This window comes from Enoplosus armatus, chromosome 5, assembly GCF_043641665.1.
Source record: "Enoplosus armatus isolate fEnoArm2 chromosome 5, fEnoArm2.hap1, whole genome shotgun sequence".
Classification (NCBI taxonomy): domain Eukaryota; kingdom Metazoa; phylum Chordata; class Actinopteri; order Centrarchiformes; family Enoplosidae; genus Enoplosus; species Enoplosus armatus.
Window position 1 is genome coordinate 9,893,270 of NC_092184.1, and position 18,721 is coordinate 9,911,990.

Sequence of the window (18,721 nt, forward strand, 5' to 3'; positions counted from 1 at the left end):
CACTTCCTCTCGTGTAAATGTGCAATCAGAGTCAAAAAGTGAAGCAACAAAAGAGTCCTGTGGCACATTTGATCAATTCTGCCTCTTCTATTCAAAAGAAAGTCTTTAATGTTCATCAACATGACTTGTATGATGAAAGATGATTTATTCACATTGTTGAACTGAAATGCACCGCCTTGATTTTATACCCAGAGTAAAAGAAAACAAAACAAAGATGTGTATGACAATAGCAGTGGGAGGAAAAAAATGGAATCTTGGTACCAAAATGTTGATTTTAAGAGCTGAACAGATGAGGAGGGGTCACAACAGGGGCCGCAGCCAACAGGAGACTGACAATGCAGCAATGTATATATACTTGACCGGTTTGACTATGTGAGGCTTTTTCCCTGCTCCCTCTTAAAGCCCTATTGAGGGAACCAGCAAGGTGTGTGCTTGCATTTCATTTGCTGTGCCACTCGAGAGTCTCCAGTATGACCTGTAAACAGCCATCCTGCATCCCAGACCAGCGGTGCGGCAGCGTCGCCTGTCTGCAACAGTGCCGAGCCAAGCGTCGCCCATGTCACGCTCCGATAGCTCAATTTAAATGGAAATTGGATGAACTGCTTGGAAGTGATCCAGCCATCCAGAACAATTAACCCATATTACTGGCAGGCCTTGAAGGAGTAATTTGACTTTGAATGGAATGGGGAGGAAAGCCTGTAGTATTTAATACTACTGGAAACAAAATAGCCTCAAGTTCAGAAAAGAGCCTGTTTGCTGTTTTGTCGTACCAGATATTTAATGTCAAACACTGTCTCAAAAGCCTTTTTACATATTTAAAATGATGCTAACAGTAATCCATTGCTAAAGTGAAAGTACTTCACCAAATAGGATTTAAATGAGAGATAATGTTTATTTTCACTTCACCATTTGAGCAATAATAAATCGTGTATTCAAGTGATTTCTATTACAGCTACACTGGATAAATGGGAGCCTATCTACAGAAGTCACACAGAAGTCCTTGAAATTTAGGGTAGAGCTAGGGTTACTCTAAATCATCTTCAAATCTCATTAAGACCAAATACAAAATATCTATCGGTCTGTTTCTTAATACTACAGCTGGCTGATTGAACTCTACTACCTACTGAAGATGTAATGAATGATGTACCTACTGAATGACGTCTTAACCAGTCATTTTACCAGCAAGTACAGCCTCATCCTGTAAAGTTGTGCAGGCGCTGATCTAGGGTGACCTTTCTTTTTAGTGATTTTAAAACTAGATACACAAGGATGTACATTTAAAGAGTCAACCATGACCCATCATGGCCAATCTATTCAGAATCAATAAACTGTGTTCTATGGGTGAGATGTTTTACAAATAGCAAAAGTGGAACATGGCATGAGCTTCAGTTGAATTAAAAAACTAAAGCAGAAGTCCTGCTCTTTAGTCAACAGTAAATCATTTCAATGTGATTTTTGAGATCTGGTTCACATCATTATCTGTCATCATCATTTTGGATCTGATAAATTTGGGCCTGCATGACCTTTTCCTTCTCATTCCTCTGTCTCTTTACACTGCTGTTGTAAAATGTGGCCAAATAGCTTCCAGATTACATAGAATTCGTCTCAAAATGTGAGCATGACCATCTACAATCTCACTTTGAAGACAGGAAATTTCTCTAACATGAAAATAAAATGTCATTTTTGTTGGCCGACATTCGGACCCATTGGCATTGATTGGATAATCAAAGTCACGCAAATACTGTAATTACAGTAAGTATAGCCTTTGAAGTCCTGTGATTTGAGATTGAACACGCAGTCACAACAAACAGAAGACTTGGCCAGACTGAGAAACACATCAAATGAAACACAAACTAATTTTTAAACAAAGCACATCCCTGTTATAGTCTCAAAAAGTAAGAATTCAGAGTTTGAGATTTCCATTGTCCCTCTGTGGTGTTGACAAGAGACAGTAAGATGAAAGACAAAGGAGGGGGAGAAGAATGGCAAAAAGCAGTTGAAATCACGGCACTTTGTATGCAGGGGACTCAGGCGTGGTTGGACTTTTGAGTCAGTCAGGTAATGGGTGAAATTGTGTCTGCTGCACAGCTTATAAATCGCAGTGCTGGCAGTATTTATCTATGTCTCAGACAATCCTGCTGGGAGATGGGAACGGTGAAATGAGAATCAACAGCCTGCTTCTCCTCCCCTCAGCTCCCGTCAGGTCATTTCACCCCCCCCCAAACCCTCCTCTTAAAGGCAACATGTGAGGAGAAACTGATAAATATAAAGCAAGTTGAGAGACGCCTGCTTCTGCCCTCTGCATTTCACCACAATTCCTGAGGTCATTTTAATGTATTTTGTCCAAACCTAAAGGAAACTCGACTAAGCCGGCTCTCTTGCCGGAATGCCTTGCAAAGATATGCTATGATGAAGTATTCATTCCTCTTTTAAAGCACTCCCTGTCCACCGCTGCAACATTAAAGGCCATCAAGTCTAATCCTCCATCGCATTTCCACTCAAACTTTGCATATTTCATCTCCCAAATCAGGGTTTTTTACACTCTGGTGATGGCAGGTGTGCTCTGTAATAGAAGATGGGACAGGAGCTATATCTAGTCTCCCATCCTTGACAATTGCCCTTCGGCTTTGTCTCTAACAGTCACACCTTGTTACCACATCTCCGAAAGGATAGAATAGAGGGGACAGACGTGGGCATGAGGAAAAGGTTGGATGGAGAAACAGGACAGAAACACAGGGAGGCAACAATAGCACGCAATTTCAGGCTTCATTGTAATTCCGCTCTCATCTTGGTCCCAAGTGACAAGCGCCGAGCTGCCCAGGATTCAAATCATTCCTGTTGTCAGATTGGTACCCCAAGTGAGATTGAGTTGATTGCTTGAACAAATTTGCAAAGTAACGATGCAATTTGCTGCAGTATGCCTTGGGAGGGTTTGGGCCGTCAGATTGGTGGGGTCTGTGGAGCGACACGCAGGAGACCAGGCTGGGAAGTTGTTGTCTTCTTAGAGAGACTTGTCTGCAAGTAAATTAATCTCACTGTTAATCATTACACCTGAAATACATTAAACTGGTTTATATCTGTGGGGGCTCGGTTTGACTGCAGCAACACAGAGCTACAGAGTTAAAGGGAATTTTTGGGAACATTTTGGGAAACACACTTATTCACTTTATTGCTAAGAGTTAGATGAGAAAATTGATACCACTCTTATATTTGTCTGTTTAACATAAAGCTACAGCCAGCAGGTGGTTAACTTGGCTTAACTTAAAAACTGGAAGCAGCTAGGCTGGCGCACCTACTCGCACTTCTAAAGCTTTATTTATATTTCTGCGTTAAGGTGTTACATCGGACCTGCAGCGGCTTCATGCATAGCTCTGTAGCTACGACATAGCTGATGTTTGCACCTCTTCAAAAATGTAACTACACATCTGGAGTGAGTCCGATGCCAGAAAAGATTGTTGAAAAAAGGCTCCATTATCTTCTCCTCGTCAGTAGCACACAACTAGCAAAGCCAGTGCAAACCTTCTGCTCATGATCATCGCGCTCTTTGACAGTGAATGAAAGAACCTGAACAAGGCGACTCCATGGAATAATCCCATATTCACTGACGTAAAGTTATTATATATTAGATAGTAACGCTCGATATAGCCGGATCATGTGCGATCCATCCGTCTACTGTGGCAGTGGTGCTATCAGTTTAATCTGTATGAACGAACGTCAATTTGGGATTCTGTGCCGGACTAGTTCTCAGCCAGACGCAGTGACTTTGCCATAAACTAAAAATTGTTGTTTTTGTACAGATGAAAAATACAACATAACCAGTGAGCTTTAGAGGTGCTGGGAGTCAGATTTCTTTTACCTTCAGTTAGAGCCAGGCTAGCTGTTTCCAGTCTTTTTGCTAAGCTAAGGTAATAGTCTGCAGCTGACTGTAGCTTCACATTTAGTTTTATAGATGTGAGAGTCGTATCAATCTATACTGGGAAATGGGAAACATATTTCCCCAAATGTGGAACTGCTCCTTTAAAAATTCATGTGAAAGAGTTCATTATTTGACTATCTGGAAATGAGGGGACATTGAAAATGTTGTGTCTGTAACAGCCTCAGTAACACTGTTGGAGTGTTTCATCCTTATGTATAATGAGACATGTCATTTTCCACTAAACTCCAATGATTGAACATTACAGCCTGACAAACCCCAATCATCACACGGTATGAATATGAATGGGTTGCTGTCTGTCATCTCAAGTTTAATGATTAAAGATTCCAGTGACATGGCAGTGCACCAAATATAAAGACCATTCATTTCCAGTTTGACAGTTGCTATTCTTCATAGCAATTACTCTATTATGGAATTTGACAAATTTTAATAGAAATGACTGATTGGAGGTGGGAGAGAGGGGGCCAAGGTGCGCCAGAGAAGTATATTTGTCTTGGAACAAAAGGACTTGTCAGTGAGTCATATTGAGATATTGGCTGCATTTCCATCCATGCATGTCTTACTAACAGGTCCATGACAAAGTCTAAAAAGAGCTAGGCAACTGGTGGGAAGATCAATGGAATATTTGTCAAACAGGGACATTTCTCCCCACAATGCATCTCTCTTTTCTCTCTCAAGAATTAGATAAAAAAAAAAATAATTCATGTCCCAATACCGCAAACAAATATGCATGTCCAAAGTGGAGTGTTGCAGTCATTCTTGATTCTGGAAGTTTCTCCCATCTAAACCCAGGATCTCTGGAGCCAGAGCGGTTCTTGGTCACCTCTCTTTGAAATGCATTGTCAGCTGTGAGACCTTTATATAGGAATCACGTCCAAGCAATTGAATTTATCACAGGTGGACTCCCCATGAAGGTGTAGAAACATCTCAAAGATGATCAAGGGGAATGTCATATTTAAGGGGTCTGAATATTTATGTAAATGAGATATTAAAGTCTTTTCTTTTTAATACATTTGCAAAAATGTCTAAAATCCAGTTTTTGCTTTGTCACTATGGGGTCAATTTAAACAATTTTAGAATAAATTGAGTATTTTTACTGTGGTATTCTCTCACTCAAGTAAAGCAGCTAAATACTTTTTATTTACTGAGAATTGCTAATAAAATGCACTCCTTGTGCACTGCTTTATAAGTGAATTTACAATTTGTGTTTGGGGCGTATGTATGGTTTAGGTTACGGTCTAACTCTGCTACAGTGCAGCACAGTCAGTAGAGACAGTGCTTCCTCTCAGGTTGGTGTGTGTACTGAACTGCTACTTAACCGCTGCTGAGCTGCTGGAATCGCTGGAGGACCACTGGAGAAACGATTACTCAGACACCAGTGGGCTGCTGGCTGCTCCCACTGGCAAAGCAATCACTGTGTTGTTAGAGAATGAATTACTGAACATTTTGAGATTAGACCGCTTAATCCCCAAATGAATACCTCGGGGCGTTAATAGAGACTGTACCAACATTTGTGTCTTGCATCCGTTTTGTCTGTCATTTATTCTCTCTCACCTGTCAATGCATGTTTTTTTAATGTGTCTCATGTTATTATGGATTTTAAAAAGGACTGTGGAAGAAGGAATTGTTTTTTTATAACCCTCCCTACAACGGCAGCATAGGAAGTATTATCCTCTCCTTTTGGTTTTTCTTTGTTGATCAACTGCCTTCACACATTTCCTGTGGCCGTGTTTGATTTGCTGGGGCCCTGACCAAAGCTCAGGACTCGGTGGTGTCATCCCCGATTACAAAGAATCTCTGCAGAACCCAGAAGTGTGCAAAACAAAGAGAAAAAAAAAAAAGCAGCAGACATCGTAATAGGTAAGCACTGTTGAAATAAAGGCTGTGGAGGATATGAGAATCCTTGTACAAAGGTGTATTCTTGCAATATGAATCAGTCAGAAAAGGCCCTGCAGGGATTTCCATCATCTCTCTCAGACCTTGGTACCAGGTTGAAGACTGAGATTGCACCGGCTCCTTTTATCTAGCCCGAGATTGGTGATTAGATTGAAGCCCAGCAGAGGAGCTGCAAGTCCTCTCCTCCACACGAGAGGGAAAGCAATGTTCCACAAGACTACACATTCATTACTCCAAATAAATCTCCATTAAACAAATGCCATATGCATAATTAGGCTATAGGAATAATTATAATTGTGATTAGTTTCTCCATGGGCCGACCTATGTAAATTGTGATTGACACCCGGCAAAAACAGAGTGCATAAATCTGTCTTCAGAGATACACGGACACACACTGCAGCACAATAACAAGTATCAGAATACAGAGGCGACAAAGGGATTTAGGGCATGGGTGGCTGTAAACAAGCCACCACCGCACATTCATAATCCAGGCTATACAGACAAGGCCTTACACAACCACTATGTTTTTTGTATAAGGAAGAAACAGTCAAAAAAGGCATTACACAGAAAACAAAGTAGCAGTTGCAGGTTATTAGATACACCTACTAATACAACAATCCTGCAATGAATCCTACCTTCATATAGGTTATAATCTCCAGTTTTTGTTGAAGCCGTTTGTCTCTTCCTGTTGATATAAATGAGGTGGGCAAAATATTAGAAACACAACTCACTATGAAACAACACAGTTCAACAGCAACACAAACTACAGTCCCGCAAAATGACCATAAAGTTCAATAAACAACTCTCTAAAACAGTGCTAATAAAACACAACAGCACAATACATCAACGGATAATAAAAACAGATTGTGCTGGTGACACTCAAACAAGACCCAAGCTGTGTCCAATTTCCATACCGCAGTTAGTATACAAGAAATCAACATGCTAAACTGTTTTATACTGACAGGAAATAATGCAAAGCTGCGTCTTTAGAGAGCTCTTGCCAATTAAACCTGACAAAATGTTTTTCTGGTTCCTGGAACTGTTTCATCACCATCAACAATTAGTGTCTAATGTTTTCCAGCTGTGTCCAGCTCCTCCTTTTCCTTTGTGCATTGCATTGTGGGAGAACAGTGTTCATCAACAGCTGACTCAAGAATTAAGGGTTTTTTGGTACAAATACTTTGTATACTTTTTCCAGTGTGGAGTATGGATTTGGGACACAGTTTAAGAGTCTACAGAAACACTAGTGGCTCTCTGAGGCTGTACGTTAGCTGCACAGAGCTGCTTTGAGCTAAATGTTAACACCGCATGCTAACATGCTCACAATGAGATGCTGTTGTTTAGCAGCTAAAATGTCTACCATGTTTACCATTTTCATTTAGGGTGTTAGCATGCTAACATTTGCTAATTAGGACTAATTAATTAGGACTAAACATGAATGTCTGGCATGGGCAACTAAATTTGGATTTGACCGACAATAGAAAATAGAAAAAAAATGACTAATAATTATATGTGTGGACAAAAAAATAAACCTAAGACATACATATGTGAATTGCTGCCAACAGGCATAGCATTCAAATGGTATAAAAGACACAAGGAGAGAGAACGCAACAATTGACAAAACTGAAGTAGTTTGGCTCATCAAATAAGCTTTAAAGTCAAAATTTGTGAAGGCGAGGTAGATCGTGTTGCATGATGGTACCGATTTCCCAGTCGAGATCCGCTTTATCCGAAAGAGAATTGACAGAGTTGTTCGAAACCTTGGAAGACACAAATCATTTTTATGTTTGGTGGCTGAATTTTCTGGAAAAATGTATCAAAATGTTAAAAAAGTAACAGTTTAAACAAAACATTAATTAATGAAAAATTAATCACAGGGCCATTGTATTAGACTGCATTAGTTTAAGCTAGGTGTTCTTAGTAAACTGATTGTAAATATGAGCTATAATCTGTCAAGAGAGAATTCACTCACACTTTGCTCAAGTCGACTCCTGTGGCGTAAACCTGAGCAGTATTTGCAGTGTATTAAAGAAGCAGTCATTTTTGCTTTAAAGTACACCACTGATATATTTAACACACATGATGCAACACGACAGACTATAGCAACGGACTTAGATATCTTTGATTCATACAAACACAAGTCAATAAGTCACCTAGTGCAGACGACCCAGTCTTCAAAAGGAAGCGATTACAGCCAGAGCCTTGATCTGTCCCACTGCTGCGGGATCCTGCTGGCAGGGCAGTCCTGATATTTGTGTTGAGATGGTGAAGCCATTTATTACCAGTCTGAGGCTGCTGTGGATTCCACTTGATATACACCTTTCATCTCCAAAAGCCATCTCTTAGGGAAACAATACCTAGTCCTGCCCACCCTTTTGAACTCACCAGGTGGGGGCAGCAGGGTTGCATTTTGTTCATGCACTGTGTGGCTTGCACTGTCAATACATATGGTAAAACCAGTATCAGCAGGTTTAATGCATATGCAAAAGGGCCAGATAGGTTGTGTGTGTGTGTGTGTGTGTGTGGCTTCTTTTACATTTTAATGGAAAAGCTGGGAATGACAGATAAAGCCAATAATAGAAAATGAAAAAACCCCTATGCTTCCACAACCAGAAACCAAAGGAGACATTTTCAGGCTATAGGATCCGGACCTGCCTTTTGTAAGAGAATCTCTTCAAACCCACTTGGCTCAAAACAAAAGAAATATGTAAAGACCACAAGATAAACGGTTATGATATGTTCACATTTATTGTGCAGTGACTTTTATATACATACATTTTATACACCTAATTTACATGAACAGAAATAAATTAATCTGCTAATGTTCTTCAACTCATCTGGCTTTAGTGTTGCCACTGACAGGACACAGCAAAACTTTGAAGGAGAAGAAAGCAAAATAGTTCCAAGTGACACATGAGTGACAAGGCAGTAATATGAGTCCATGTAGTCTAATTTTCATTAGTGTTATATCTTACACATATAAAGAAGCAGTTGGTAAGAGTTTTAGTGTTTGATAACTTCTAAAATGTTAAAAACGTCTACAGGAATCTATGAAAGAAGTTTGAGAACGGCCAGTCATCACAAAGCACTGCTTTGCTTTCAAACTTGGCTGACAAGGTCGTTCAATAAGGTCAGACAGCAGGACAGACTCCATGACAGCTTTATAGCTGAGAAACAGTGTCACACTTCTCTATACTCACATGGGATTAATTCCCAATCCATATATTTCAAACATACATTTTGTGGCTATACATTTTACAAGTACCAAACTTCTTTCAGCATTCTTTTGAGGACATTTCTGATTTCTAATTTTTGTAATATAGAAATAATATCAAAGATTAGTGTTTTTTGTAAAACAAAACATCTAGAAAGTAAAACAAATAATCGTTTCTGAAGTTGTGAACAATTCAATGCCGACAGCAGGTAAAGGAGACTTAATTAAAATTATTAATTACTAAACATTAAACAAAGTTTTTTAGACCAGATATGTATCATTATGCACCAGTTAGACTCAAACATTTAACACAAAGTTTCACTTTTTTATATCAGCATGAATTAGTGGGCATTATGTTAATCAAGTAATCACAATAACGAATCACTGTTTCATATATGTATTTTTTTTTAAATACACAACAAAATCATAAAATTTCATTTAATATAATTGAGTGATACCTTTGTTCTAAAATAATGTTTGTAACACGACATATTCTGATGTGGTTTGGTCTTATTTTTATCTCTCTGTAGCTGAGTCAGTTAGCCTGAGGATATCTTGTAAATAGCTACCAATGTCTCACACAACATGGCCAAACAAATGCCCTGCAGAGGTCAAAATTACCAAAAAATCTTACAAACTGCATCTTTAATATTAGAGATGACTTTTACTATTGTGCTACATACAGTATTGATCACTGACAGACACATAAAGATAAAATACAACTTGGCTAATTAGTGTGTTCTTTATAAAAAGTAAATCTAACGAGCTAATGTGAAAACCATCTTAATAGTATACATTGTAGTGTGTGTGTGTGTGTGTGTGTGTGTGTGTGTGTGTGTTAACAATACAAAATACATTAACTGGAGTGGCCGGAGCCCACACATGTCAAAATGTGGCCAAGGAAAAAACAAAATAAAAATGTAAACCACTGGAGAAATCATCTCTTGGTTTCTCATATACACAAACTGTAAATACAAACATTAACCTGCTCTCATCTTTTCTGTCTGAAGGAACTGACAGGAAGTCTAACTTTCTACTGCTACCTTATGATACACCGACACTAACTAGAGTGACATGCCTATGAAACACGAAACGACACCAACTCCAGCCTCCTCTTACCATACAGAAACACAGAGAAGGAATTTACAGGATACATTGATGGGTCTTAAGCACTAAACTGCTGCAAGCAGCAAGAAATCTAAGCTATCAAAACATGCAGCTTGTGGCAAGTTTCTACAGTACTATTCAGTAGTTGTTGGTGGTAAATGGCTGTGTGAAAACCCAGAGTTTGTATTTTTTATTACTATTGATTCTATCACAAGATAATGATTTTCAACATGGCTCTGTTGTTCCATTAGCCTCGCACTCAATCTAGCCAGACTCTCTCATTAAAGTGAACAAATAATCACATGGCAGCCATCTTATCACCACACCATACAGGAACATCTGATTATTGCACACTAGCACTGAACTTGCAAACGTTCATGCAGAATGTATGAGAAACACACTACACTCAAATCAGTGGTTGCTCACTATGTGACAGATGACCATACAGTTCTTTGGAAGACTAAAATACATTGTCTGGGAGGGTTGGAGACATATAACTACGTGGCACACTACTGAGACGCCTACAGCGCTTGTATTACAACCTAAGGTGGTAGAGAGAGAGGTGCAATGATGTTTTAGAAAATCAATATTGGGATACTTGACACCAACTGACGACTGTGTTACAGTACCTTCTTTAAAAGTAGAAAAAGAGGAGCGTTAGAGATGATAATTGCACCGAACCGAGGAGGAAAAGGGGAAGGAGACCATTTCTGTGAGAGAATCTAGCAACCTCTTTTTCAAGCAAAATTCTAGCGTCTGCATGTAAAATATTACATCCATATCCAACATTCATAGCATTGTTTCTGTTAAAACACAAAAATAGTTACGACTCACAGAACGAATCCCAGCAAAGAAAAAATATAGATGCTAGGGGTTCATCTGTTTGGAGATGGGAGTTTAAACTTGTATAAAGTAAAAGCCAAACAAGGAAATAAATGGAATCTTTTCAGACACACATTTTCCTCACAAACTACTCCACACACTAGACTAGTGACTAGACAAGTGAAACGGTCGTAAGGCGAAACTGTGGCAGAAGGATGACAGGAGGAGAAGTGAGATTGAGAAGGGGATGTGGTGATGGACTTTGTGTTTAATGGATCATCTTCACTCCAACTCAAGGGGACTGAGAGCCTGACCTGTAGCTCTTAAAGCTGCCCAGCAGACTCTGCACCCCCTTCTTGACCCGGCGAGCCACGGAGTCAGCAGGAGGGGTGGGCAGGCAGGAGGCTAGGCTGGGCGGACGTGCATCCAAACATTTCTGGTAGCGAAGCTATAAACAGGGAACACACACAGCATGAATGGTGTATTTGAGACACTAGACTAAACTCAAACACTGGCTTGTGCATGTAAACAACGATGATCACAATTAAGTGAAATCTTGACAGAATTAAAAACACAAATAATGAATTTCACAAAGTTATTTACATCTGATCTCCACATCTCTCCACCTGTATGCTCTTCATCTCATGTACACATTTACGACTCACCATGCAGGCAGCCTGCACAGCCTCGCTCAGACTGGCAGCGTTGGGTTCGCACCAAAACATGTGACAGGTGAAATCTCGGGGACCCTCAGCCATGATGAAAGCGAAGGTGTGGACGTCCTTTCCCACACCCATGAAAGACAGGAAACGCACCCTGCACTCCGACAGCACCTCTTCATTCTGGGGTTAGAAATATAAATGACAGCAAAATAATTCACAGTGTGTAATTTAAATACTTTTAAATGTAAAGGTCAAGACTACATGTTATTTAAATCTAAAAAAAACATTTTGTGGCAACATTCATACTTTGTGAAGTAAAACAAACATTTCAACACTTAAAAGGTGAAACATAAAAGACATGCTAAGCTAGTCTCCATCTAGGAAGAATACTAATATTAAGTTCCCAGTTTTAAAGCTATGCAGTTAAACCTGAGTGAAAGTAGGTAATGTAAACAGTGCATGCTGAAAGTAATGCATGAATGTCACACTGGAACATATTGCTGACATGTAAAAGCACATCCTGATGAAACTTTAACCCCTTATTTAAAATTGTTGTCTGTTACCTGTTTAGAAAGTATTGTGAGGGTGGCTGGTGCGACATTCACGGAGACAGGAGTCCATTCACTTTTAGCTTTAGTATTCACTGCTACCTCGAGCGTGTCATTGATTATTTCCATACCTGTGAAATGCGTACAAGAGCACATGATACATTACATTAACCTTAACATAGAAAATCCACAAACAGCTGAAGTGTTTACATAAACCGTTATATATTTGAAGGTGCTTTCTTACCAACTGGCTTAGCCACAGACTCACAACCAAGGTAATAAACATGGAAGTGCTGGAAGAGTTCATTTTTTGGAGCAGGAAACTCTGAAGAAAGGAGGAAGCATTAAGAGGTCTGTTTCCACAGTTTTCTGTTTCCAATTGTGAGGATATTCAGCGTGTGTGTGTGTGTTACCTTCGACAGGGATGACCACAGGGTTACTCGGGTCAGAGCTGAGCCGGCTCACCCCTGGCTTGATCGCCTTTCTCTCCATCATTATCTATAAGTCAAATTAAGTAAAGAATATATGTATATGTTTTTTAATTTCAAGCAAGAAATCCATGATTGATTATGAACAAAGAAACTGCATTGAAGTCATAATGAAACAAAGTTAAATCCAATAGTGGCTGACCTTTGAACACATCTCATGTAAGCTGGTGGCTATGTTCTTGGCAGGTGAGTCACAGCGGAAAACATGACACTTCAAAACTTGGGTCAGGTTGTCTCGAGCCACATAAGCAAAATCCCTGCAAGTGAAATCAAACGGAAACGGCCACATTAACATATTGAATCATTAGTACAGCATAAATGTGTGAGCCAGTTTGAACAAATATATGCTTATGTGCAAATACAGCACACACATGCACGCTGCTGCAAGTAAAAACAGCACGAAACAATAATTTTATAAAACTTTTAAGATAGTAAACGTTAATGTATACCTTTCCCTGCTCATGATGGGAAATGCAGCATGAAAGAAAAAACACGGTTGTTAGAATACAGTGAGACAGGAAGCAGGCAGAAAACAGTCAGGGTTATCTTTGCCTGCAATGTTCTTAACAATCCAGCAGAGGGCTGCAGCATGCAATAAAAAGATAAGCACACACAAGAGTACGATGTGCTTGCCATGACATGTCATGTCATGCCATGCCATGACTTAAGGAATGCCAAGCCTTTGAGTCATGATGAGTCAGACTACAGGAGGCTGTACATTATCTTAAAGGGGAATCAACCACTACATACAGACTCAACCGGATAATGGCAGAACATAAAAACAAGTAAGAGAAGGCTGTCTGTCCTTCTAACACAAGTCAGGAAGGATATTTAACAAACACTGACTGCATCTAAAATTAAATTTCACTTAAGGTGTATATTTACCATAATCCACCTATTATAACTTAAGTTAATTGAAAGCAAAAATTAGAAATGTTCCTAGTTTGAGTGAACACTGAGCACCTTCACACAAACTTAAAATATTAACTAGAATAGGAATAAAAAAGGTTTTCATCTATGTCAAGTGAAAAATACATGGTTTTGGATTGTAGGTTACAAAATATAGTACAATCATCTTAAATGAAATACAATGGGACAATGATCAAACGAAATCTTTCTGAAGCACAGTTTGTTTAAAGCAAATCTAAAAAGTTAAGATAAATCCTGTGAAGTTCTGCCATCTTCATTTTGGCCTCGTACTGTGGATACTGACCTGCCATTGTCTCTGCCAACACCCCAAACACGGATGCTGCCAATCGGCTGAGTATGAAGCAGAGTCTGGCCCAGTGGGTCGATCAAGTTCATAGTGTCATTCTCCAGGACCATCAGCATGTCCTTACCCTGTCACAACACACACACTCTGTGTGAGCAGCCTGGCTTACACACATTTTACCTAGTGTAATTTCTGGGCTGCTATGAGGGATATCTATGAATGCAATACTACACATTTTAACATTTACGATTTGAGGTGTTTCGCTTTAGCCAAGAAAACTTTTCTTAACAGCTTAAAAATACCTGAAAAATAAACCAACCATGCTCAAGAGATTTGTGTGACCTTAAAACTTTTGACAATGTTGACAATGTCTACATTAAAGTGGACATCACATGAATTGTCAGTCAAGTGTCTGTGTGACTCAGTAAAATCCCCTCACCTCTCCCCAGATACCAGCAGTGTCATGAAGGTTGTGTTTGTGATAAGAGAGCTGTCTGATGCAGTTGTTGACAGCAACGCTGCTCTTGCCAGGTGCCATGTCCTCCTCAGACATCTCTACCCAGCCCAGAGAGCGCACTGCAAAACACTGACAGCACAAACATGCAGCACATTAGCACAAAACATGACTGCACAGGGAAGGTGAAGAACAATGAAGCTGAAAATTTTAGGGCCGTTAATGTTTCTTATATATATAAAAAAAAATGTTTTGAGGTCAGTCTTTTGTCTCAAGATCCATGACAGTATTCTTCATACTGAGACCCTAATTCACTCTCAACATACTGAAGAAATCCAACATGAAACACTGATTTACCTTAGTTTCTAAATCTGTGCAGAGTGGAGCGAGCTTCTCTTCTTCCTCAGACTGGGAGCAATTGTAACTACAATGATAGAGAACGAAAAAAATAAAGATAAGAAATAGAAAGAAGGACCGGAGACAATAAAAAATACTGACAAGTGACTCATCAAAATCTTTAAACGGCACATACTTTAGATTGATGGATGCATAGCGTAGAGTTGCTCCTTCAAACTCCTTCAGACTTTGATCAGATGCAACCTCTCCCTCCTCCTGAAGACACAGATAAGAAGAAAAACAATGGAAATTTCAATTTATATCAGAGAGCATCAGAGACAATTCACTACTCAGTGAACATACACTGTCAGGTATGTAAAAAGAAACTGCAGTGCAAATCTGTTTTAGAGGTTGCAGTTTTTTATAGTCTTGACCATGAGCTGAGTGAATGTGCTAAAAGATTATGTACAAACTCATCTCCATGTATTTTGAGTACACTCAGTACACATTAAATTCTTGCCAGACTTACCTTCCACAGTTCCCCTTCACCAGCTCCTTCATCTGTGCTGGAAAGCTGCGCCCAGGATTCCTGCCAAATTTAAGGGAAGATATTAAGTGTCTACATATTCACATGTCATTGTCTCTATCCAAGCAGAATGTGCGTTAGACCTCACACCTCAGGCTCCTCGCAGGGTGTAGTCTCCAGAGACATAGTCGAGGACATCATGGAGTCGCCAACTTTACCCAGGGGTGAAGGAGGCTCCCACTGGGTGGTGCCTGTGGGGATGTGCCAGTAGTATGTCCCTGATGTATCTCGCACCCTCATCCATCCTGACGGCAGGTCTGTGTCGGTCTCAAAAGCACTGGAGTCCCAAAAGGACTCTGAAAGGCAGGGAGCAACAGAGAAACACAGGAAAGGGAAAATGTTTAATGCCTGCATGAAAAAGGACACTGATCATGTATGAAGAGACAAGAACAAACAAAACAAAGATTCTGTAAAATGTGTATTTATGCTGACAGCATTGAAATAGTTGGCTCTTAGTAATTAGGCATGATGTCTGACAATCGGATAAACTGGAATGTAAACACAGGGATAATGATTCACAGTGGCCAGCAGTCCATCTTCTTTACAAACTTAACAATCAATAACCACAGTTATCTTTTGTTGCTTCTATTTATCTTTGTGTGTTTTGACTTTCCCTACATCCGCTTACTAATGAGAAAGATAAATGGTTTTAACATTGTTGAAGATTAACTTGTTGAAAAGTTGCTTCACCTCATTGTTGTTGGTATGAAGTGTCATTAACAGACCAGGTGACTTAAACAATATTACTGAATACTGATGAGATTAGATTACTACTACTACACACTATACTTTGCTATATTCCACTACTATGTTACTATATACTACTACAATATTACTGAATACTCATACTGACAAAAAAAACTTATATGTGCTTCACAGGAGGAGTTAGTTGTTGACAAGTACATTAATAACAAACACTAATATCTGCTTACAATTACATTATAGTTTTATATCACAAATGTATTAAATATTCATATACTGCTTAAGAATGCTAAATAAGGGGAGTGAAAGTAATGTTTTTTGTATCCGATCTGCAATTCATCAACTCAATGCTCAGTGTATAATTAGTTGTTTTTTGAGAGAATATACCAAAGTTTTCACGTCTTCTCCATCTTTACTGTTATGCTGTTTTGTGAAGCATTTTTCTCTGTTGAATGCATGTTGTTCTGCTCTTATATGCATGTCTAATGGTGTATCATACTGTAAATATGTGGCCTAAATATCAACTCCATGTACTTCTATTTACCTCTGTTGCCATTTGGAGAGCTGTCGGCTGTGATGTCCTGAGACAGTGCAGGCCAGCTGGACTCTTCGTCATTTGAGGTCCCATTCATGTTGGAGAACAGGAGGCAGGCATTTCTCCCCACAACACTGCCCTCCCTTTGAGACTCCACATTACTCTGTTCTTCAGTCACTTCTCTGGTATCACTTGATGTCTCTTCATCTTCCTCTGATTTATTTTCCTTCTCTTTACCATCTTCTTCTCTCTCTTTATCTTTCTCTTCTGTAGACTCCAGAGTGTCGATGAGTAGCGGCTCATTAAGGATGTTCTTGGACTCCTCCTGACTCAGACCAGGGGTCATTGCTATTTTGGGAGACTTGGTCTGCTCCTCGTTTCCCTGTTGTTCTTCCTGAGTGGTGGTCTGATGAGGGAAGTCTTCCTTGTTCCCATTCTGGCTGAAATTGCAGTTGTGGTCCTGGTCCTGCTGGTTCTCGGCTACTTTCCGCAGCTGGTTCCGGCCTTCTTTGACCCACTTGGCATTGTTGCCAGTGGACTCCTGGTCGCACCAGTGGCTGCTGTCATTCAGCTTGTTCTTTAGCTCTTCATCTTGTTTTTGTTTATTTACAACATATGACATATCTTCATCATCATGGCCACCCATGGTAACTTTCCATGTAACTGCTCTGAAGGAGAAAGAGGTTGGGATTTATTAGCATTACTGTTAGCATGCTAGCTAGCAGGCCAGCGATTAATAATGGAGAGATTGAATCACGAGTTTATCATCAGGGTTTGAGAAAATGCACTGTGGCTGCTGCCTACGAATATATTCAGATTCGTTAGCGTTAACTAGTTACGTTACTATCGATAAAAATGCTAAAGTTAGCATAGATAAGATAGCAACATTTCAATCTGGAGATTGAAGTCGGTTTCTTGTTCGTCTATTCCAAGTTGGCCAGTATTAAGGTTACTTTCACGGTTGGATTTTTCGGGTGAAAATGAAACGCACTTCAGCAGTTTTACCTTCCATTTGCCAACACGACCTTTTTCTCTTTTGATACTGACCTTAATATAGAGCCAGTCAGGAGCTCAGGGCATCATTTTAGCTTCAGTCAGCTGCTTGTTAACTAAAATCCAGTTCTGAAAGCAGACTGTGTACTAAAACACAACGGTATATATCGGGTGCTATCGCCGCAGCTGGAAATAACGGGATCCATCCGCCACCATCACCGTCGTCATCTTGGCTAGGCTAATGTTAGCTCCTCGGCTAGCTAGCAACATTTCCAAACAGCAAAAACAAAGCGAGCGCGGTGACAGTGATTTATCAAGCGTACGTTAAGAAATTTGACTTACCAGCTCCACCAAACCTCCTGTTGTCGAAATATGATGAACTGTGCGAGCAAACTACATATTTCCACGAATCGTGAGGGCTCGCTTCGTTTCTAGGTGGTGTTTTCTGTCAATGGGCTCGACTAGGGATGGAGGACGAACCTGCGTCACGGATTAACGTCACGGCCAGAGCCCAATGCTGCCATTCAGGCAAGAACATTGGTAGAAACTTAGTTTAAAAAAATAACTTTTAGACCGTTTTTGGGCATATTGATCCGGTGATGCATATTTTCAGAGCCTCAGGACTAAAGTCATCTATAACGCATAATGCATAACTTCCCTGCCAACAGTAATATCTACAGGAGGTGGTACGTGCATTGGCATAGAACTAGTCACCATTTAAATACAATATATAAGTGGGACACTTGCTTTGTATTAGCCATGGTGGTCGTAGCTCTTGCAATCATAGGACAACTCCAATGGACTACTTGACCACTGCAGCGCATCTGGACCACAAACTATTAATTTACATTTAAAACTGCAGAGTTGATGAATACAATTTACTTGAGGTTTACTACCCGTTATTAATAACAAATGACATTTATAACAGCAGATGACTTACGAACTTTGGCTACTGGTTTATTAGAAAGTGAGAAACCAGTGATGCTTATTTGTTACGTTTATTTAAATGTATAAGAATTAATAATAACATATAAAGTAAGAAACTATTTGTGACTCACCAGCTAGAGATTTTTTCACAATGGGCAGCATAAAAGTTGTTCTTTATAATGGCTTATAACTGATCTATAAAGCATTATTAAATTATTTCTTAACCATTAATAAGGCCATTGGTTTCATCTCTATAAACGGTGACTTAGACGGTGGAACCAAATCATTTTACAAAAAGAAGTTT

General features: G+C 39.6%; 1 protein-coding gene across 1 annotated transcript; it reads right to left on the reverse strand.

The window, feature by feature from the left end:
* Nucleotides 1-8,554: 8,554 nt before the first annotated feature.
* On the reverse strand, nucleotides 8,555-17,933 carry apbb1 (amyloid beta (A4) precursor protein-binding, family B, member 1 (Fe65)). The gene is made up of 14 exons (XM_070905898.1): nucleotides 17,833-17,933; nucleotides 16,507-17,165; nucleotides 15,351-15,556; nucleotides 15,204-15,263; nucleotides 14,871-14,950; nucleotides 14,696-14,762; nucleotides 14,324-14,470; nucleotides 13,885-14,012; nucleotides 12,814-12,928; nucleotides 12,597-12,681; nucleotides 12,428-12,508; nucleotides 12,199-12,314; nucleotides 11,639-11,815; nucleotides 8,555-11,421 (listed from the first exon to the last, which is right to left on the reverse strand). Exons 2-14 carry the CDS (start codon nucleotides 17,141-17,143, stop codon nucleotides 11,266-11,268), a joined length of 2,055 nt encoding a protein of 684 aa, XP_070761999.1. The 5' UTR covers nucleotides 17,144-17,165; nucleotides 17,833-17,933; the 3' UTR covers nucleotides 8,555-11,265.
* Between the last annotated feature and the right edge of the window lie 788 nt (nucleotides 17,934-18,721).

Bases quoted from the DNA above. Each gene is read 5' to 3' on its own strand.
- apbb1 (XM_070905898.1), bottom strand. From the start codon at position 17,143: ATGGGTGGCCATGATGATGAAGATATGTCATATGTTGTAAATAAACAA. The intron at 14,951-15,203 runs GTAAGTCTGGCA...CTGTGTCTTCAG, and splicing joins GTGAAGGGGAACTGTGGAAG to GAGGAGGGAGAGGTTGCATC. The intron at 14,471-14,695 runs GTAAATCAGTGT...TTGTGCTGTCAG, and splicing joins GCACAGATTTAGAAACTAAG to TGTTTTGCAGTGCGCTCTCT.